Genomic DNA, 23,517 nt, shown 5'->3' with positions numbered 1-23,517 from the left:
CTTGAAATGTATATCTTACTAAAAAACAAATTCTGAGATTTTCATATGGCATCCTGGAGTCATAGATGTAGGGCTGCTAGGAATCAGGGCACCAGCCCCTGAAAAAGTGGTGAAAACACTGCACCTCGTAGTGGCCATCACCCCCTTCTACACTCATTGCTCTGCTATCTAGGATTAGACATCATCATAATCACAAGAATTTACATAGTATGTTATTATATAATGCATACTACATTTGTATGTAATATATAATAATGTTATTATTATATAGTATTTTAAAGTTTGCAAAATACAAATATCTCCTTTTATTCTCACAATGATTCTGGTTAGTAGGTGCTCTCATTATCCCATTTTAAAGATGGGAAAACAGAGGCAGGAAAAGGTTAAGTGACTTGCCCAAGGTCAAACACCCCATGTCGGATGTCAGATTTGAACTCGGATTTTTGTAACTCCAAGTCCAGCCCTCTGCCTTTTAGATACCTGCCAAGGATTGTGTGTGGGAAAGGGAGGAGTGGGATTCAGCAATATTACTAAGGGTAAAATGTAAACTCTTACCTTTCCTTTCCATCTACCACCCCTTTCAGACACTGGTGCTCTCCTTCCTTTCCCCAGACTAGGCACTTTTACACATTAATATCTCTTTATTTTAACAAACTTTCATTACATTCCTATTCATAGGAATGAGGCTCGAGTCTCCAAGGATTTCAGTGAGAAGTCATGGTTTTCTTTCAGCCCTATCCCGAGCTTGTAAAGCCAGCCTGTGCCTGCTCAGAGTCTCCCTCTGGTCCCGTTCTCTCCAAAAAAGATCCATTTCTTCTTCCACTAAAATTCTCAGGGATTCAGGATTCAGAATCCATTCTCATTGTGTACCGCTGGTCAAACTCTCACTCCTCCCCTAGAATTGGCTCTAATTAGAGTAAAGGAGTCAAAATATTAGACTAAATCTTAACCTGGAGTGTCTTTGCCCACTGTCTGGTTAGGTGTGGTGTCCAATAACTCTTGACTGGGTTATGTGACATTACATCTAGCCCTTGTGAAATAAACATTTATGGATAAAGACTTAAAAAAAAAAAAGCTCTAGTCTTTCCTCACCAGAGAGACTCTAGTCAGCTAAAACATGCCAGCAGCTGGTCAGTGACCCCCAAGATCCTATAAGACCCCACGTCCAACAGAGTGGCCCAGAGAGGAGCGTGGTCATCAGAAGACATCAAGGGTGTTCATTTTCCTGGCTGCATATATGTACTGGCCATACATGTATCTGTGTTTTTCACATGTTTCTACTCACATATGTTTCCTGGTCATATATATTCTCTGAGAGTGTGCCCCCCTTTCATAGGGTATGATAACCTTTTAAAGAGGAGGAGAGGAGGGAAAAGAGGGAACCTATCTTGTCCCCTCGATTTATGGATTGTTAAAAGTCAATTGTTTTGAAATAATCTGTCCTCTGACCTTGTAAAAGAAATAAATTAGTGTAAGCTAATGAACGATGGATTCAAATAAGTGCCACCTCCTACCAACAATGTATTTTAAATCTGTTATATTTAGGGGTGCCTAGGCATGTGTTGGGGGGGTTCTATATGAATATCAAAAGAATTCTTTTAAAAAGAATCTAAATTTAAAATATGGCTGGTCTATGTGAATGCATACCAATTGCAATAGTTTATATGAATGCTTTACTTTGTGACTTATCAATATAGATCAGATCAATTTTATAAATTATGTTTTATTTGGTTTCAGAAATAAATTCTATGTGTGCTGAATCTCCCACTACCCATATAGCATGATTGCCTGATGAAAACTTTTAAATTACAGGACTAAACCCCAATATCTGGAAATACTTTTGAACAAAATTCAGGGTACAAAGTCCTGAATTTGGATTCAAAAGATTGGAGTTCTCTGCCACTCGCATCTTGAATGTCCTTGGGAAAATAATTTCTTTTCTGTAGACCTCTGTTTTCTTATCTTGGATTAGGAAGTACTTTTAAGATCCCTTCTATCTCTAAATCTATAATTTGATAAATGAGGGGTGGGGAAATAGCAAAAGAAGAAACAATGAAAAAGAAAAGAGAACTCAAAAAATAGAAAAGGTTGAAAGAAGGAAAGAGAAATGAGAATAAAGTTGGAATGTGGGTAATCAAGAAATGAAAAATAGAAAAGAGGTGATATCATCTGGAATTTTAATTTAAAATTTTATTATGAGTATGGTGTTATTTTCTTTATAAGTAGGATTTTTTTAAGAACCCTTACTCCCTTTCCCCAAATTCCCCTTCTCACCCCACTCCCCAGTCAAGCTAATATGTCCAGGGAGGGCTTTCAATTCACAGAAAATTTCATATAAGGCACCTTTTGACAGTGGTTGATGATTGCTGCTATGATTAACAGTCCTAATCTCTTTCCCAAGGGAAGAGATATCAAAAAGAAAGCACCATAAACAGAGAAATTTCTGTGAAAAGCATTTGTGGTTTTATTTTTTTAATTTCTGGAAGAAAAGGGTCATATTTTAAAGATTTACTTCTTTAGTCAAAGCAAAAGATGAAGACATATTAATCTTGCTCTGTCTACATACCTGGTGACATTTGAGCTGCTGGAATGAATTTCATCACCTACTGCCAGCTTCTGCTGGCTACTCTGGCATTCATTCACTAGGAAAGTAAAGACTCCCAGTGCCTTGTCATCTCCTGGCCCCCATGGAAAAGGAAAAAGGCAATGTACTCCTGTCACATGTTCTGATTCTTCAGAGTCAGGGAGAATAGGAGTAGGAAATTTATTACTGACATCTCCTGACCCAAACACAAAAAACACATCAAATGGGCACCTGGGCACCTTGGTTATTCTGCTTCTTCACATCTAGATAAGAGAACAATAGAACCCAACTGTGAGCCTCCAGTAGAACTGGGGCCAGTTGAGTACAAAGTGCCATAATCGAAATGGGTCAAAATGTGTAGCCTGATGCTTCTCTATGGGATATTCAAAGGCAAATAGAAGTTGATTCAAATTCAGGTTCAAATCCCAGGTCTGACACTTGTCTTGAGGCTGTTTCTTTACCTTCCAAATTCATGCATTAGCACATGTATCTCATCCATCCATGTGTTAGCAAATGGCATTTGCACTTAGAATTGTTCATGGGATTTTCTAAGCCTCAAAGCACTATAAAACTATATATTATATCATTATTTGTTCAATTAATATTTATTAAGAACAACTGTATGCAGTATATGAGAAGAAACCTAGAACAGCTGAGTGTTCAAATCCCATCTCTAACAGTTTTACGACTATGGACAAGTCAATTAATCTAAGCCTCAGGTAATTGAAATGACAGGTCCTTTATGCAATAAATGTCCATGATGTGTTAATTTGGGGGGAAGACCTTCCCAAAAAACATCTAAAGGAGCAGCTCTTTGTTTTTGTGTGTACATTTGTAAAGGACTCCATCGATAATTTTATAAAGCCTTCCCAGAATGTTTTTAAAGTTATAAAATATGTAGGATGGAAAAAGGAAGCCAATTATATTGAGGCAAAGATGTTTTTTTTTTCTGATCCAAGTTCATGGATGCCCTGAAATCTAAAGATTAAAAACCTCTATTCTAAAGAAAGTATTCTGTTCATTTTCAGAAAATATTTTGTACTTCAATGTAGTATGAGAAAAAAGTCTCCCTCCATATATATATATTTGTATCTAAGCATCTAAGTATCTAAACATAAAAAACAGTGCTTTTTATGAACAAAATAAAATCATAGACTTGAGATTATAATATCCTTTCAGAATCATTAGAGTTTACCTAAGCTAATGGATCATATGGATGTCTGAAAAGGACATCTGTGTGTGTATTCTTTCAATGAATCAGAGAAAAAACTGAAATAGATGATTACTAACTTTAATAAGGTACCAGGATGCAAAATAAATTCACAGAAATGATCAATATTTCTACATGACTAATGTAACCAGGAAGAAATAAGAAGAGAAATTTCATTCAAAATAACTAACATAACATTAAATATCTGCAATTTCGCCCTACAAAGACACATAGTTGTACATAAATACTACTACAATACACTATAGAAATAGAGACAACTAATTGGTGACATACTCAATGTTAATGGTTGAGTCATGTTCATATGATTAAAAAATAGCAGTACCTAAATTATTTTAAAGATTTTATACTATAACAATCAAAATGCCAAGGAGAAACTATAGAAAAAGAAAAATAATATTGTAATCAACTTAGAAAAATAAGAGATCTTGATCCTTAAAGGAAATAAGAAAGGAGATAGCAATATCAGATTTCAAATTGTATCATAAAGCATTTTAATAATCAAAACAACTTGAAAATTATTAAGAGAGAAAAGTACATCATAGAACAGAATAAACAAGAACTAAAACAACACAAAAGAGTAGTGTGATAATTGGTGAGACCTAAAGCTAAATTACTAGTGAAAGGGCTCTCCATTTGATGTAAAATCTGAAAAACTAGAGAGCAGCTGGACAAAAATTACATTCTGACTAGCTTCTTACAGAATATAATAAAAAATTTTTCAAGTGAATATATGACCTAAATAGTCATATGAAAATAGAAATGAGAAGCAAATACCTTCCACAAATATGGCAAGAGAAAAATGCATAACAACAAAAACAAAGCAATAGAAGTATTCAATTTAAAAATAAAATAAACAATGCTATTACATAAAATAAAAAGGCTTTTTAATGAACAAAATCAATGCATAAGAACAAGAGAAACTGTAAACTGAGGCAGGTACTTTTGCATTAAATATTACTGGAAAAAAAAGATATCCAGGATGTATGGAGAACTGACAAAAATATATGACCAAAAATATATGGTGTTTAAAAAATGTGAATAAACAATTTTTAAAAGAAAAATTGCATATACTATCAATGGACATAAGAAAACATACTTCAAATCACTGATAATAAGAGAAATCCACATTAAAATAATTCAGATGTTTTACTTTATTTCTTTCAAATTTGCAACAATGACCAAAAAACAGAATTGTACATTTTGGTTGGAGGGGGAAGGGTACAGACAAGAGAAGACTTCTGAAAACATCAGCACTGTTCTCCTACTGTCCTGGAAAGCAATTTTGAATTTGCAAGAATAGTGAATACCTATTCATATCCTTTGACCCAACAATCCCAATACTAAATATATTCTTCCAGGGCATCAGAGATTCTTTTATATATATATATATATATATATATATATATATATCCATATTCATAGCAAAATTTTTGTGGTAGTAAAGAACTTAAAACAAAGTCAGGTGCCATTCATTGAGGGACAAACAAACTGTAGAATATGAATAAATAGAATATTACTGTGCAGTAAGAAGCTAGGAATATGAGGAATTCAAAGAAATATAAAAAGATTTATAAGAACTGATATAGAGCAAATTAAGCGAAATTAAGCAAAAACTAAAGAACTAAAGAACAAAAACTATAATTACTATTTTTTAATTGAAAGATTATTAAAAGGAAGCTAAACTGAGTAACTAAAAATGAGTCTAAGTCCGAGAAAATAAATAATGAAACATACATGTCATTCCAAAAGAGAAATAGGAACTATAAGGACAACATGTTGCATATGTTAGATGTAGTTACTAGATCAGTTGTTCTGTATAACTTTTTTTTCCTTTTTTACAAAAGTAGGATCAGTTCTGAGGATAGAGGAGAGAAGCAACATAAGGATATTATAATATACTAGTATATTGGAGATATATATATATATATATATATATATATATATATTAGTGTTGGAAGTGAATCTCCTTCTCCATTATGTCACCTTTTTTTTAATGTCATCTCTCAATGACCTGAAATTCAAAGACCACTTTTTTCAGGTATAGAAAAGTCCTCATAGAAAGGAAGTTAAAGAACCAAGGAACAAACAAGACAAGAAACTGATTCCACAGGCACTGCTCCTCTGGGGGGTCCAGGCAAATTAAGAAACTGTGGTTGGTTCCTTAGATATGATGTGTGAGAGCTAGTAGGTGGAGAAAAGAGCTTATAAGTGGTGACCAGGAGGTCTTTGGGATCTTCTGACTGGAGCAAAGGAACCTGAAGGAACCCTTATCGGAGGTTAGCTTCAATCCATCATGGCGGCCAATAGATTAATAAGCCAAGTACCCCTCTACCTCTTTCCTACTTTTCCCTCTCTTTACAATCACTACTTTGATTTAATAAAATTATAAAGCTACTAGCAGCCTCATAATTTTAATTATTACATTAGTATATTAGAAATAACAAAGATATAAAAACAAAAAGAACCAATAAATTTTAAAAGATATATAATCTCTAGATAGATGTTAATACAAAATGATTCTACCCTTCAGGTGTCATGAAAATTAACTCCCTTCTCCCTATTCCCAACCAGTCCCAGTCAGCAATGTTTGGGGGTTTTTTTGTAACCTAAATTCTTCCTACTATAATCTCCCTTTGTCCTATTCTGATTGTATTGACTCAGGTAAGATCATAGAGTGAAATATTGACTCAGGAGAGATAACAGAGTCAAAAATCAGTGGATGTAGGTTAGTATAAAAGGAGGAATAGGTTCTTCGTTTCTAATCTATTGGATAAACAGGAATGGGCTAACATAGTAATATTCCTCCCAATAGCTGCCTCAAAACTAGTAGAGGCTGTTAGGTACATAATTTGGAGTTGAAGACCTCTCAAGAGCCCTCCTCTTCCATCCCCTCCCTCAAAGCTGTATTTTTACTGTTAAAGCTTCAACTTGAGATAAGTGTTCATTACCATCCTTAGTATCAGAGGGAAGGCTCTAACAGTTCTCCTTGGGGTGTCCTTTGTTTCCCTGTCCTTGTCAAAGCAAGGAGTTCTAGGAGCTTGCTCCTTCTTCAACCTATGGTTGCCTCTACTTTTCAACTCATCAGTCCCAAAGCAGGATTCCCTTTGGAAGGCTCTGGTAAGAATGTCTTGTCTAGAAGTGAAATTGAATTATGGCCTTATTCTTGCTGTCACTTTTATTAGCCACAATGATACCAGGGGATCACTTACTGTCTTTAAGTTAATGCCTCTTTTATAGTATGGACCATAGTTCCCCCAATGGGTTGCTGGTCAGGTCAAGGATTCCAAGACTCTTTAATTGTTCAGAAAATTGAGGTAGCTAGAATAGTTACCAGATACTCCTGCTATATTTGAACCCAATTTGGTTAGCCTCTTTAAAATATTTAACATCCCTTTAACAATTTCTTTCTCCAGCAGTATAATGGGAATGGGGGAAGCTGACATGTTGGAGTTGGCAACCAGTGGTTTATTTATTTTCCTTTACTGGGAACTTCATTGAAAAATCATAATTTTCTATAAATATTGCTTCATTTTTTAAAATTCAGATTTAGGTGTGAGACTGAGCCAGATACCAAAGTGTGAAAAAAGGCAGGGAATGAGGAAAATCTCCATATAAAAAGGCACACTTTCTACACAGGGATATGGTTGAATTTCTGTTTGATCATGTAGAAAACTACCAAACCAGAAGTTTAGATTTTAATCCACAAGTGGTACAGTAACTAACATTAAAACCTGAAAAATTTCCACTGAAAACAAGTTTGCTTTAAGAAGAACTCTGACCAAAAGCCATAAACCAAGGCTTTCTCCCTGATTTCCATTACTTTCCCATAGACAACTGAAGAAAATCAGTCTTCTTCTATATGATTATTAATCTCTCCCTCCACAGTGAAACCCAGATTCCATCAGATCCAACCAAGTTGCAAAGATTTACAATACAAGTCTACCTCTAACTATATGTTTGTCCTTCAAGGACCAGCTTAGTTAAATTTCAAGAGGCTCATCACCTGAAAGATGGTCACTGGGCATTATGTTTGTATAACCACAACAACTCATGAAGATGGTCTATTAATGTGTAGAAGGATTGTAATCTGTATCATCAGTAGGAAGAAGACCCACACTGATGAGATTAACTTTTCAAGTTTAAAGCACCATCACAACTATTTACAAAATACCCATTTGCAACAGAATATGTGTTTACTGAGCATCCTAGGCTCTGTAAACAATATAAAACATTCTGGTGAATCAAGACTGGGACCAAGAAAAAAGTCATAAGACCACAAGGTTTAAAGCTGAAAAAGGCCTTGGAAGTTACATTTTAGAGGTCTTCACGGAGACTAAAGACCTATTACTATTACTTTCTTTTTTAACAAAAGCAAAAATTGAAGCTGTAAGGCAGAAAAGGAGAATCTCCAGTCCCCAAGTCCAGTTGATTCCTAAATTTACTTTTTTTCTATTCTAGAACATGAATACCAAGAGATAAAGTTATTATTTACATCTGAAAGGAAGACTGCAATTTCCTCAAATCCCTAAACAAAGAAACTTAGGAAGAGTTAAAAGTTTCCTTAAGTTTCCCTGTCTGAGTACAACCAACTGTCAAAGTGCTAAAACTGCTTTCCTACTAATAGGGAATTTGAGTCCCAATTAACCTCAATTGCCCAAGGGTCTCCCCTTTACACCAGCATGAATCAGCACCGGTTCTCAGGTCCAGGCTTCTCTTTCCCCATTGCCTGGTCCTGCTAGACACAGATAAAAAACTTCCCTAAAAATCTACCAGGTTTTACTGGTAGGGGAAAGATCGCTCCGTTTCCTCCAGGGTTCTGAGAGGTGAGACGGAGTAGGGTCCCCAGATTTCATCCTGAAGGACACAGAAGAATTGACCTAATTTCATCATTCTCCCTGGCCATCCTTCATTTTATGAGTATCTGCCCCCAAAAAAGTGGACTTGCTTTACTGTCTTGTTGGAGCTCCCAATTTTCTTGTATAAAATGATGGCATTCCAAACTTTCTTAGGTCTATGTTTAGAAAACATCTAACATTGCAAAAAGCTCTACAAATTTTTGAAAAATTTGTTTTCCTGTATGCATGGTCTTTCTGGTTTATAGTGAAGTTCCTAGTCTCAGAGTAAAGAAGACCTGGAAGCTTCAACACATGACTCTGACAAATATTAATGGTATGGTTCCAAGCCACACTTGATCTTGATGCAAATGCAACTCCCTAAGAGTATAAATTGCAGAAACTGCAGATGTGTATTGATAGAGGGAGTTTCTCCTTGAGAATTCCTTACAAATGCCATGTAACAATGTCCAAATATTCTTGGTATTTGTAGATTAGAGCCACAGAGTTACCTGAGGAAAATAAAGGGTAAGTGATTTGTCTAGTCACATAGTTCATAGCTGTCAGAAGTGAGATTTGAACCCAAGTCTTCAAGACTCCAAGTCCAGTACTCCATGCACCATGCCACACCACACTACCCCTATACATATACAGTCATAAAGTCATATTATACTTTTAAAAAGATATATGCAATGAGAAGAAAATGTATCTGATCTCTTCAATAAATAGCTATATTCTAACAACAGTTAAGAATAGCTGGTAGGCTTTTATTCTATATGGATTGATATAAAAATATTGATATTCATGAAAGGGACACAGAAACAAACATGTGTCCTATAGTAACAAAAAATAAAGAAAAAACTTCCATACATAAAATGCTGCTCTAGAAAACAAAATTAATTTGGATTATGTGATCTGATATTTTTGCCATTGAAAAAAACAGGAATTTAATTGGCCTTGTAACGACAAATGATTTGGATCTTGTGAAACTTTATATACAGTTGCTCTAGCTCAACAAAGGTTTTGCTCTGTTTCAAAAATAGTCATTGCTCTTCTGAGTTTTTTCAGGATTTTTTGTTCACTAGTATTCATGGCTATTTTTTACAATAGTCTTATAAGGGAAGTTATTTTGCATCATTTAAAAAAGAGTGAATTGACATTCTAAGACAAAACAGTCCTAGAAAAAAATGACTATCCAAATTTCCTAACTCTTAAGTAAAGAAATTACCAAGTTCTATGTTCTGTTATCTTGGCTTGACTAAACTAAAATTGTTTCCTAAATTTTAAACCACTTCCATGGCTATTCTATATATTTTGTCCCATGATAATAATTGATTAGATTTTTCTAGTACTATGAAATATACAAAGCAATTTAGAAGTTAGCAAACTGCACACACCTTTGACCCAGGCAGGGGGGTGCCAGGCTCTAATATGTTTACTTTCCAGATTGATTGTTAAATTATGTGAGCATTTACACCTCAGAAACCATCTATAAAATTGGAACTTGATATGTTGTTTTATTGATTATAGAGATTTAAGAAAATATTAATAATGCAGATTAATGTATATATACATACATTTTAACATTTACTTAGCATATCTCTGTATCCCTATAAACACTGATTAAACCCAGCAAGACTGCAGTAGAAGGCTCAGAGAATGAAATCATCACCAGACTAGAGGCTAAAGAATAATAATACTAAAGCTATGTAATAATATACGTAACTATATATAATAGATATATTTTAAGTTACATAGAAAATAACATGTAACTATATATAATTATATATTGTATATACTATAATACTATACACAATTATATGTACTATAAAGCATATAATATACAACCATTTGTAATTGTATATTTGTGTATAATTATAGTTGTGATGTTATCATATATAAATACATGTTTATATTATTATTGTATAATATATTAATAATAATAATAAATGTGGGTACCAGAGAGAGAAAATCAAAAGACAGCATAGACATGAACAACTAGATCTATACTTCCTCTGTTCATGAACATGGTACTACAAGTCAGCATTTCACTACACACAGGCCCAAGAGATGTGGATTCCAGCAGACTGAACTAGATGGTTTACAGGAGAATGTGTATGTGTGTTTGTGTGTGTTTCACCCTAACTAGAACTGTTTAGTTGTCAAATGGGTATCCTTGTGAATATATTGAATAAAAGGGGAACTAAAGACACATAAATGTATATGAAGTGTTATTTCCATACGGTTTCACTACAAAATAAATCTCAGACATGAGAAGAACTGATCAGCCTACTCGCAGTGGTTGAGCATGGCATGGTGCCTGCCCATTGCCATGCTATGGCATGACTATGAACTATACCTTTATTTCCCCAAAATAACTGAGTTATCAACTCATATGGATCAAAGATAGCTAGCCATTTCATGGAGGCGGTCCTAGGAAAAATCCAAAGTCTTCAAAGAGATTTCCTACAGAGATGTTCTCCAGATGCTCCTATTTGAAGAGGGCATTTTACTGATTAAATCAAGCTCTGGGATGCCACAAGGTATCCCCAGTTAGATCCATATTTACTCAGAAAATCCTTCTAGGCATCTACACTGGGAGAACAAAGTAGATGAAGATTGTAAATATCATTCAGATTATGTATGTCATAACATATATTTGGATGGGAAGTCAATTGAGTTAGTTTATTAGTGCACACATGGTGGACAGACATTGCAAACAGACAATGAATTGGAATAAGAATTAATAGAAAGTTATCAGGCTATTTAATTTAATTAAATTGTAAATCAATGTCCCTCAGCAACTCAGAGAATACTAGACTAGAAACTCCTAGAAGGTAGGGATTTAATTCATCCCAAATCCCATCAATCACATCTTGCCTAGTCCAAAGAATCATCCATAAATAGTGAATATTAGTTAATGGATAGGATAACACACATTTAAATAAAAATAAAATAAACCCAGATCACACTTCACAAATAACAAGATTCATGAAATTATCTGAACGTGATCGTTGCTATGTAAACTCATTTTTATCAGCATTGATATTCTTGTGGTAGATACTCCATCATAAAACAGTACAGGTATGAGAAGAATCAAAAAGTACAGGCGAACCAGACAGCAATAGAAAAATGCATGGTGGTTGTATGTAGGCAGCATCTTATTATGAGCATCCCACTTGCCAAGAAGAGGCAATAAAAGAGATCATCAAGATAGAGATGACTAGAAGAAAAGATGGAAGAGCCTTGAGGCCAAATTGAGGGATAACAAGCTCACGTGCTACATAAATACCTTCTAAAGAATTAAAAGACTGGGAGGAAAGCCTCAAGCATATGGGCCTCTTTCTTCTCTACATAGGATCCTGAGAAGAGGCAATTGACAAGAATCTTGCTTGATGGGAGCAGATAAGTAGATGGAACTCCAAGCCTGGAGTGGGGAGAATCTGGGTTCAAATCTGGTCACAGACACTTTCTAGCTGTGTGACCCCAAGCAAAGTCACTTAACCCTGATTGCCTAGCCCTTGCTGCTTTTCTGTCTAAGGATTGACACTAAGACCGAAGGTTAAGGTTTAGAAATTTTTAAAAAGAAAGAATCTTACAAGATGGAATGTGGGAAGGGCTATCAAACGTAAATGCTCACCTAGAAAAGATCATGGATCCTAGGAAGCACCGAAACAAGGACCAATAAAATGGGACTAGAATATGAGCAGGAAGCACAATTCTTTGAGACGTGGCTTTAACACATAATGGAAAGAGTGATGGCCTTAAAAGTCTGAGGATCTAAGGGTGAATTTTGCCTATCTTACTCTATCTGTGGGTCACCTTGGACAAGTTATGGAATTTCACTGGGTCTGTTTCACTTTCTGTAAAATATTGGATTTAAAGTAGAAGAGCTTTACTCAGGTTCCTCCCAGCTCTAGATCTATGATCTATAAGGAAGGGGTAAAGATCTGTAATAATGTAGGAAAAGGGAAATCAAGAGATTTGTTTTTCACCGAAAATGCAGCTTTTTAAAAAGTTTGTAGAAATTTAGCACAGTCGACAGCGCCATCTAGAGGAATATAATATCCATGATTTCACAGTGGTCGTGCACACAATTTAAAACAAAACAAGCCTCAGTTTCTGCATCTCTAAAATGAGGACAATAACTGGCACGGAGTAGTGTATAGAAGGTCAACCTTAGAGTCAGGGAGACCTGGGATCAAGGTTGACCTCTGACACAAAAGAATTGTGTGATAATCTGGAAATTAATTAATCTCTCGGTATCCAGGCAACTCCCCAAATTAATTTACAGACTAGTTGCTGATCTTTGCACCAGTGAAAGGAATTTTCCAGAGTTCCACACACAAATTATATTATAGATCCAGACAATTCTTCCCTCCCAAAATAGGTTTATTAACAAGTTGTCATTTTGATAATAGCAAATGACAACTTTCCCTCATCGATAACTGGTTCCTTACTTCCCTCAATGTTATTTCTCAAGCAAAGGTCATACAGCCAATTAATCTTTCTTGTGTCACAGAAAGCCTTATTGTTCTGTTGCTTTAGAGTGTAGATGTCTAAGTGATAGTAAGCAATGATCTAGTAGAGTTCTTTGGGGAATGCTAGGACTAAAAGTAGACTTTTACAAACAAAAGCTAAATTCTCCAATATTTTCTAGGCCCAAATTTAAATTCCCTACACCTTAATTCAGTTTAATAAATTCGAAATCATATATTCTATTGCTCATATATAATCCTAGACAAAGTAGGAAGAGGAAAAAAAATAACAATTGATTTTGAGGGGAGAAAAAGATGCAAAGGTCAACTTGAGGCCAACAGTCAAAGTCCAAGGTTTAATGAACTATGTTCAGTCTTAAGGAGACTTCCCCAAAATTAGTATTTCCCCTAAGGGAAAAACCCTAGGCATTTCAGAATTTGGCTCTACAGAAAAAAGGTAAAAGACTCTCAGCCTTCCATATATAAATGGAACTTTGGATAATCTTTATTTTACCTCACAGAAAGTACATAAAAGAATACCATTTAAGCCTATAATCAATTAATCAATCAATAAGCAATTATTAAGCTATGTTAGTCAGAACAACTCTCTCCTTTGTTCCCTAACCTTTGGCCCATTCTGGTCAGGTCCACTTTCCCCAGGGAGTCTTTCCCCTACCTAGTCCTGAAGACCTATAGCTTTCTGTGCTTTAGTGATCTCTCCAAAGGTAATCAATCTTGGAGTTAGGAATCTTCAGTTAGCTCTGCCCAGGTCACATAAATCACAGTCGTGGCAGAGATAAAGGTCTAAATTTGCCTCTCCAAACTGTGGCTCAATCCCTTGCTCATTCTCTGGCTCTAGGGTCGCATAGATGCTGGCCTTCAAAAATTCTTTGGCTAGGGATTCCCCTGCCACTGCCTCCGCTCATCTGCCAGTTCTGGGATCCACTGGGGAGTTCTATATACAGTAGCTGTTCTTCCCCAGGAGCCCAGGTCCAAGCTTAAGTGTAGTCACTCTCTGGTCTCTGATTTTCCTACAAGATCTTCTGGGCTTCTTTTAAAAGTCATGCCCAAAGCAGCAACTAGGTGGTTCACTGGATAGAGAACCAGACCTGGAGATGGGAGTTCCTGGGTTCAAATCTGCCTTCAGATATGTCCTAGCTTTGTGACCCTGGGCAAGTCACTTAACCTGAATTTCCTAGTCCTTGCCTCTCTTCTACCTTGGAGCCAATAGTATGAATTCTAATATAAATGGTAAGGGTTTAAAAGAAAAACAAACTTTTTTTAAGTCAGAACCATGAGTGAATCTCAAGGCTAGAATAATCATGTCTCCATTAATCACCCTCAGTAGGCAAACAAGCATCTAGGACAAGGCTACTTTTCATATCCTAATTAAGGAAATGTCATCAGTCATCCCAAGGTGATATCAATAGGTACTGTCCACAGGGAGATATTTTCAAAACCAAAACAAAATCTTCATCTTTTAGCCTTGCTAATCAAACAGATTACTCTGAATCTCTCTCCCTTTATTTCATAATTTAAGATTGCACAAAAACATTGCACAAAAAAATTGCACCCTTTCTCTCTTTTAAAGGACAAAATGATCCATAATATTTTATAGAGAAAAGGTTCTCAATAGATGTTCATTGAATTGACTCAAATATTGTGTTTCCCTCAAACCTGTATTTTTGATTCTCTAGACTTTATCATCATGGCTCTCTGAGGGCACCTTCCTTCCATTCCCACTCTACCTTTCTGTTCCATTAGAATGTAAAACTTCCTGAGGGCAGAGACTGTCTCTGCTTATGTTTGTATCCCCAGTGCTTAGTATATTTGATGCCTTGTTTTGCCATTGCTATAACTAAAATATTTCATTTTAGGATGAAGAGTAATACAAAATGAAACATCTGGAAATAAGTATTATGTAATACTGGAGTCCCCCAAGCAATGGATCAGTTGATAGATTTTTAAAGTCTTACCTACTCTTCTTGGAGTATCTAATTTCCTATAAGTGACACTTAAAGCTCAAGTGACAGCTCTTGCAGGAAATCTTTTTCTGTAATTCCAAAAGTTAGTGCCATCCCCTCTAAGGTTACCTTGTATCTGCTCTATCTTTGTTTTGTATTAATTAATGTATTTCTATACTATATCCCCCCATTAGAGTGTAAGTTCTTGGAGGAAAGGAACCTGTTTTGCTTTTCCTTTGTATTTCAAGAGTGCCTGGTTAATAAGTTAGTAAACATTTGCTAAATACTTGCTGATTGAATGATTATCTGATAGAGGTTCAAGCTAGTTAACCACTTGGAGAAGTCCTCTTGCATACCTATAGATATGCATATCCAGATTTCCCAGGATAATCTCAATTTCTTTCCTTTTTTCTTCTTTTTCTTTTTTCTTTCCTTCCTTCCTTCCTTCCTTCCTTCTTTCCTTCCTTCCTTCCTTCCTTCCTTCCTTCCTTCCTTCCTTCCTTCCTTCCTTCCTTCTTTCCTTCCTTCCTTCCCCTCTCTCTCTCTCTCTCTCTCTCTCTCTCTCTCTCTCTCTCTCTCTCTCTCTCTCTCTCTCTCTCTCTCCCTTTTGTGTAAAGAATGGGTCTTTAAAAAAACTCCCTTCCATAACCCCCCAATGAATCCTTTCTTTCAATAAAGAAAAACATTCAAGCAAAGCCAACTAACAAAACAAGACACATTTAACAGTATATATTATATCTCATTCCTTGTTTACATTGCAGTGAAATATATAATTCCTTATCAGTTCTCCAGGATTGAGATCATTTAAGAAAGTGCACTTTTAAGGAAACATTACCAAAAAAAATACTCCTTATAAATCATGTGATCCTGGTTTTTGGTCCCAAAAATATGGTCACTGTGGCTCTAGCTCCATCTCTATCATTTCCCAGAATTCCTTGCAGAGATGGTACTATAGAATGGCACCTCTCTCTCCCATTCTGCTCAGAAACTTTATCTCCTATCCTTCCTCAATTCCCACATGTTTTCAAGGGTTTGGGGAAATTATAGTTCATATCTCTTTTTTTTTCATATCTCTTTACCAAAAGTTTAGGCACCCTACAGAAAGTAAATCTAATTCTAGCTAATATTTCTGAATTCTTTGTGTCTATCCCTTTTTGAATTTCAGGTTGAAAGGGGAAAAAAAAAACAACCACTGTTTTCAATATTTTTCTTCGAATATATGAATGAAAAATATAATTTTTTCTTTCATTAATTCAATAGCATTAGCTATAGCATAAGGTTATTATTTCAAGGTGATCATAAAAACTTATTTCTTACTAACAAAAGCCAAATCCTATTATTCCAACTTGGAATTTTTAATTAAATGATACTTAACATTTCATTCCTATTAAGTCTTTTTATCAAAATAAAATTATAATGACTATTACTTAAAATGAATGAGTTAATACTATACATTAAATACTACACATTAAAGAGGAAATATGAAAATGATACTACTTTCAGAGTAGTAAGGTAGAATAATGAAATGCTTTACCTCATTCTCTTCAGCTCCTGAATCAAGTTCACTGGTATTTTCTTTCAAAAAACACTGTACGGTCTCACCTTTTTCCATACACTGAAAAAATGCCATTTTCTCCAAGAGATTACTATTATAACGTGTAGTTATTCCTTCCAGCCTATTCATTTGTAACATTTTGCTTGTGAGTCTGATTAAGTTACTGTCTGGTGTATGGTTTTCATCTCTCTGGGTCGCTGTTTTGTAAATCATAGCATAGTCATGCCCTTTGATTTCTCCTGCCTCTTGGCTGAAATGAAAAGAAACAAAGAAAATAGATATCAGTATTTTTTCATATTTTACTTTTTGAGCAAAAACCTAAGGATATCTCTGAAGATTCATTATTCTGTTAAGATTGGAAAGGATAAGTCAGTAGGCATGGAGACAAACGTTGATATCTTGACCAGGTTTTAAAAGAAAAGGTGTTTTCCATTTCCTAACAAAAATAAAACTCCAAGAAATAGCTCTAAATTTTGTTTGGTAAATTCATTTTTCATCATTTTAAATACAAATTAATATCAAACAATCCACATAACTGTAAAATACAGTCATTTTAAACAAAATCATTTTAAACTATATAATGAATTATATGAATGTAACATGGGGAATTACATATTTAGAGCTATTGGGAACTTAGTTTTCATTTTCTCATTTTAAAAGAGGAAACTCCATCCTGTATAGATACAAAGAAATGCCACAGGTAAGTAAATCACTCAAGATTATAGAGAAACTCTTTTAAGACTATATTTTTATCACATGATATATAGCACTCCTAAAGTTTCTTGGCCGTCACATATAATTAATATGTAAAATATGTTTTAATATGTAATGCATTTTCATGATTAAGATCTGAGGCCCTCTGCTGGGGATTTTCATGAAAAATCACTCTTTTCTCAGTCTCTTATCTAGCCATAATTGTGTCAAGTAAAATATAGTCTTGCTTCTTTATGTGATAACTCTACAACCCCTCTTTTGAAAAGGATTTGAAAAATGAAGTTCTACAAAATTGAAATTAGTCACAAAGTACTTAAATTTTTATCTTAAACATCTCCAAATATCACTAGACAGAACTTTATACATAAAATGTACACTTAGCATGCCTCTCTTTTCTATTGACAAATCATCACTTACCCTCGGTAAACACTCATGGCTATTTCCAAGGCTGATTTTCATGAGTATATTCTATTCAAATGCACTTGATGCTCAAGTTTGAATCAAAGACAATACAACATACATTTTGCCCTTAGAGAGTTAGCTAGTAAAGTTACAGACCTTATTGCTATTGCAAAGTAACAGCAAACATTTAACACAGAATTGATGATATAAAGAACTTATCTAAGTCAAAATTGAAAGAGAGAGAAAGAAGCATTCATTCCAGGGTGCAAGATTTAAAAACAAACAATTTACATACTGTAGTTACCACAAACATGAGAGAATACCCGTGTTTGCATCATGACAGGGGCAGAGTAGCAACTAGTTCCACAGAAAAGGGGAAGTGAAGAATTCGAATTCATTGGGGAGCTCACTAGGTGAAAGCCATCATTGTCACTCGGAAAAAAAAAAAAACCCTCTGCAACCTTCTCTGGAGTCTACTCCCTTCTCTGAATGGAACTGCCCTCTCTCTATAATGCCAGTTTGAGCTTCTGTTCAACTAAGATGGCCTTTGATCTCATGTTGCTCAGCTGTTACACACTTAGTCAGATGGGGAAGATTTTTAATTTTAGACTCCAGCCTTTTCAAGGAGGTCAGGTAAGGAGAGGATGAAATAGATTGGATGAAATGTCACCTTCTCCTGTTATCTCCTCATAGCACATAGCCACCCAACAAAAGTATTAGCAGGAAGAGTTCTTCCAGAACAACGACGGCCAAGAATAAGAATCATGGAATCATAAAGATGGAGAAAATGTTTAGAAAAATTATTTAGTTCAGCCCTACCTTCCTCCACCTTTCTTCAAGTGAATGCCCAAGTACCTGTTCTTGTCTTCTTAAAAAGAGACTCTCCTCACCATACTCTCTCGTCTATCCCATGCAGTGAATCAACAATCGTCTTAAGTATCTATCATCTGCCACTGTTCTCAGTGCTGGTCATGCAAAGGTGAAAACAAAACAGTTTCTGCCCTCAAAGAGCTTCTTTTTTTTACATATTGCATCACAATAATGACTGAGAAGTTCTCCTGTCTGATAAGAATGTGAAAGAACAGTCCTTTATTTTCCAAGATGTTGGGAACTGGGGACAAGAATGTTTAAGTAATTTAATATTTTTGTATCCGCGGTCCTCAAAACCATTTACTAAGGGGGCAGCTGGGTAGTTCAGTGGATTGAGAGCCAGACCTAGAGACGGGAGATCCTAGGTTCAAATCTGGCCTCAGACACTTCCCAGCCCTGTGACCCTGGGCAACCTCCATTGCCTAGCTCTTACCACTCTTCTGCCTTGGAACCAATACACAGTATTGATTCTGAGACTGAAGGTAAGGGTTTAAAAAAAAAATTACTGAGAGAATTGTAAAGGATTTATTCAGAATTGCAGAATTGCTACTTGTCCTAAGAATTCATGAGAAGAAGAAATTCAGGCATTTAGATACCTGAAGGTGCTCATGTTTTCAAATCTTCTTTGCCCAAACAAGCAATATCGAGAATTTTTTTTCTTCCCTCATTTTCTACAACACACTAATTTTAGTGCCTATATGTGGTATGGCCAAACCTATCAAAGTTATATATATGCTCTCACCATTGCAGGGAAGACCTCAAACTCTAAAGATTACAACAACTCATCCCAGTCTTTTCCTGTGGGCTCTACCATCAATCTTCTACTGATGGCGTACTTAATGCACTGGAGTCCTTCCTTTAGGTCCCTTAACATACCTCTTAAACCTGAATCATGAACAGCCTACATCCTTTTCTAATCATGTATTTCTTTAATATCCTATACACCACCTTTTATACAGTCTTTATTTAACATGTTTATTAAACCCTCCCTATTGTTCTTTTAATTACCTGCAATTTCGATTCCTCAGGAATTGTGGTGTTCCATAATTTCCATTCACATATTCTAGGTTTATTCTATAGCATTAACTAGCTGAGGGCTCTAGAGCAAATCTCTGGGCCTGACTTTATTTCCTTATTTGTAACACTAGGTCCTGGACTAGTTCATCTCAAAGGACCTTTTCAACTCAAACATTCTATGTTAGATAGATGGGAGAATATTTTTTAAGTGCTTAGCATAGTACTTGGCACAGAGTAGGCTATATAGAAAAGTTAGTTTCCTCCCTACAATACCACTAATGAAATGTTTATTTAATATCTACTATATGTCATGTACTTTGTGGAACACGGTGTATAACAAGGTCCCTGTCCTTGGGTAACTACTCGTCTAATAGTAAATAGTACATAGTAAAACAAATCAGTGGGAAAAATATTGGAGCTGGGGCTTTTCAATCTGAACCTTACTATTTGTATGACTTTGAATCATGTAGCCTCTAGGACTAGATAACATCTAAAGTCACTTCCACCTCAGAGCAGACAAGCCAATAAAGCACTAAAGGATATCATACATTAAGCCATGTAACACTAGGATATAGAACAATAATCATAATAATTTTTATATAGTATTTAATGCCTGAAAGGAAAATTCTCTGGAGATTATATATTAATTTACAAGTATTTATTAAATAATAAAAAGTAGACTAGAGAAAGAAAAGGCCTCTAGACACATGTGGCTGGCCATTCTCTTAACAAGCCTCCTCCAAGTGTTGGGCCAAGACCTGAGAGCTGCCTATACCCCCTTCTCCCTCTGGATTCCCTGAAGGGGCAAAGCCCTTTCTTTCCCTTTTAGGACTCAAATTTGTGCTCTTAGAGCTCAGGACAAGTTGAGAGGATGAACAAAGAACTTAAAACTATGATTGGAAAATTATGCACTGAGACCCATTTAAAATGGCCTGAAATTCTCCCTCTGGCCCTATTTTATCTTAGAAGCAGGCCTAGAGGAGACCTACACATCTCACCATTTGAGATGCTTTTTGGACATCCGCCTATACAGGCTAAACCGTTTTCCCCTGAATATACCTCACTATTAGGGGGAGATACTACTATTGCTTCCTATATACAGGAGTTACAGCACAAACTATGTGAACTTCATGAATCCGGAGCTGCAGTACAAGCCCGACCACTAGATTTTTCTCTACATGACCTGAATCCAGGAGACAAAGTTTATATTAAGAATTTCAAGGGAACTGGAGCAACTCAACCTTCATGGGAAGGACCATTCCAAATATTGTTAACTACTCCAACATCCATAAAGATTGGAGAAAAAGAATCTTGAATTCACTGCTCACATGTGAAGAAAGCATCTTTTGTTGAGACTGATTTACTGTACCCTATCATATGAATTGGAGATAATAATCCATAAACAAGTGGATACTATTTTTCAAAGACACATTGAATTACTGATTTTTTCCTTTTTTATTATTGCTTTTCTTTATTTTGATTAGAATATTTGATTTTTTCTCATTTCTTGTACTAAAGGTACACATAAATAATATTTTTTTGCAGTAATACAAGTTTAATATATATATATTCTTGCTATGATGTCAATGCATATCCAAAAGCTTTAAACTATGGGAACCTGCCATTTATTGATAAAATATTATGGGACTGTGATTAATGTATCTGATTCCAGAAAAAGGGATAAAAAAACAAGGACAGACTTAACCTGAAAAGTGCCAAAAAGAGCACACAGGAAATAATAATGTGAGACTCGAGGTTGCGACGCTTGACATATGTTAAGTCATAGGACTTCCTTGTATCTACACTCTTTGTGAAGTACTCATACAAGTACAAAGTTTGACTATTATGCTGGCTCCCTATATCCCTGAGAATGTCAAAAAGTCAAATGAGGGAATGACGCTTCCTCATCAAAAATGGAATTCTGATTCTTTTTCTTTCTTATATTATGGCAACTTCCTGTAGTCTTGGCTGCAAATGGCTAAGTGAAATATTACTGCATCCTGTCCTACAGACTTGTGGGATAGAAATTACTTTAAATTGGACCTATACAAGGGCCTATTTTGAATTTTTTTCCTTATGTTTTTGATTGTGCTTTTCTTTTGATAAATGACTCATACACCCCCATAACTCAACATTGCATTCTGAGCTGAACTGGATGTTTTTAACACCTACTTCAGGGGGGATTGTATTTTAATTTAAAATCTAAGAATTTTTGAATTTTTTTGTTTAAGATTGTATTGTTATAAAAATCCAAGACTTTGATTTTGTTCGAGAAAATATCTTCAAGAAAGAAGCTTGAAACTCCTATATCCAGAGAATGAATTGTTGCAGAAAGATACCAGAAAAACTACACTTCATCAAGAAGATCAAGAATGAACTTTGGATATGATTGATTGAACTGAACTTTGATTGAACATTTATTGTAAATGTACACATTTATGCCAAAAGGACTGCCCCTAATTTGGCTTTCTGTCAATGAGCCCAGCAAAACATTGGTTTTGCTTCCTTTCTTTTCTATTTCCTCCCTCACTATTCTAATTTCCTCTTAGAAAATTGAATATTGTATGCATGTGTAGTTAGAAGTGCGTTTAGGACTACAAGATGATTATGTTAAATGATCAATGGGGTGACTAGTCTCCCAATGATCATCAGGGGGGATTGTGAATCTTGAAATTTCTCAGACTTGTGAATGTTAAAAAATTCCCCATTGGGGAATTCTCCATTGGGACAATTCCCTATTAGGGACCATTCCCCATCTAAAATGTGAGAACTCTACTTGGATCAGAAATGGGAAGACCTCTACTCCACCCGTACTTAAGACTGCTTTAGGGAAGAAAACTCCTTGCAGAACAATGAAAAGTACTTAAACCCATACTTATAATAAGGCAAAAAGGGTGCTTTTTGCCCGACCTTTATAGGTCGGGCAACTTTTGAACTTACAAGGAGCAAAGAGGTGAAAACTTACTCAGAGCTTTCCTGATGTGAATTACTCAGAAGTTTTAGTCTACCCAGAAAAGGTGAGAACAAAATGTGAATTAAGAATGGTCTGTCCTTTGAAAAACGTCTACTGTGATTGGTGGATGTAAGAATTTAGGGGAGGTGACAAAGGAGAAAATGCCCTATATAAGGAGATGAGAAATCTGAGTAGGAAAGAGTCAGCTGGGAAAGGCTCGAGACTCTCTCGGGGACAATTCAGATTGAAGATTGAGCTAGTAGAGGCAGCTGAGATGATGCTGGCCTGGTGTCACTAGATTCCTTGCTTGGACAGATCTTGTGGTGAGTGATAAAAGACTGACTGATCTCTCTCTCTTAAGACTCAGGTCTAGGCCATGTTGGCTCAAGGCCCTTCATACTTATTCCTTTCTTATTCTCTCTCTCTCTTTCTTTGATTCCTCATTGTATTATTAATTAAAATCTCTATAAAACCCAGTTGACTTGGGTATATTCATAATTGGGAATATTTCCCTGGCGACCACCTTAAATATTTGATTTTCGAGAGACACTGTGGTGAAAACATATTTCCTGCAGTCACAATTTACTCACCTACTCTTATATCTATCACAATTTATATCTTCCAACCATTTTAATTCTCACAGTTTATGGCTCCCACGCTTTTAAATATAACAATTCCCTGAAGGGGCAAAGCCCTTTTTTTCCCTTTTAGGACTCAAATTTGTGCTCTTAATGATGTCCCTTTCCAAAGCCACTCCATGTGGAGGACTCTGACCTTTCTCTGAGCAAGAGGTAGGGTCTTCCAAACTGTGAGAATAGAGACACAGAAGAAAAACAACTGCTTGATCACATGGGTCAATGGGGCTATGACTGGGAATATAGACTCTAAACAATCGCCCTAGTGCAAATATCAGTAAT

General features: G+C 35.5%; 1 protein-coding gene across 6 annotated transcripts in view; it reads right to left on the bottom strand.

The window, feature by feature from the left end:
* Window positions 1-23,517, bottom strand: part of MYLK4 (myosin light chain kinase family member 4) — a 156,095-nt gene that overhangs the window by 104,752 nt on the left and 27,826 nt on the right. For 2 of the 6 annotated variants that reach the window (XM_007488057.3, XM_056823356.1), the window contains exon 2: window positions 16,624-16,894. In XM_007488057.3, coding sequence (XP_007488119.1) covers window positions 16,624-16,894 — 271 coding nt within the window. The other 4 variants (XM_007488059.3, XM_007488061.3, XM_007488060.3 and 1 more) reach the window with 4 other exon arrangements.

This window comes from Monodelphis domestica, chromosome 3 (genome assembly GCF_027887165.1).
Source record: "Monodelphis domestica isolate mMonDom1 chromosome 3, mMonDom1.pri, whole genome shotgun sequence".
Classification (NCBI taxonomy): Eukaryota; Metazoa; Chordata; class Mammalia; order Didelphimorphia; family Didelphidae; genus Monodelphis; species Monodelphis domestica.
The sequence above is the reverse complement of the archived record's forward strand: the minus strand, read 5'-3'. Positions and strand labels throughout refer to the sequence as shown.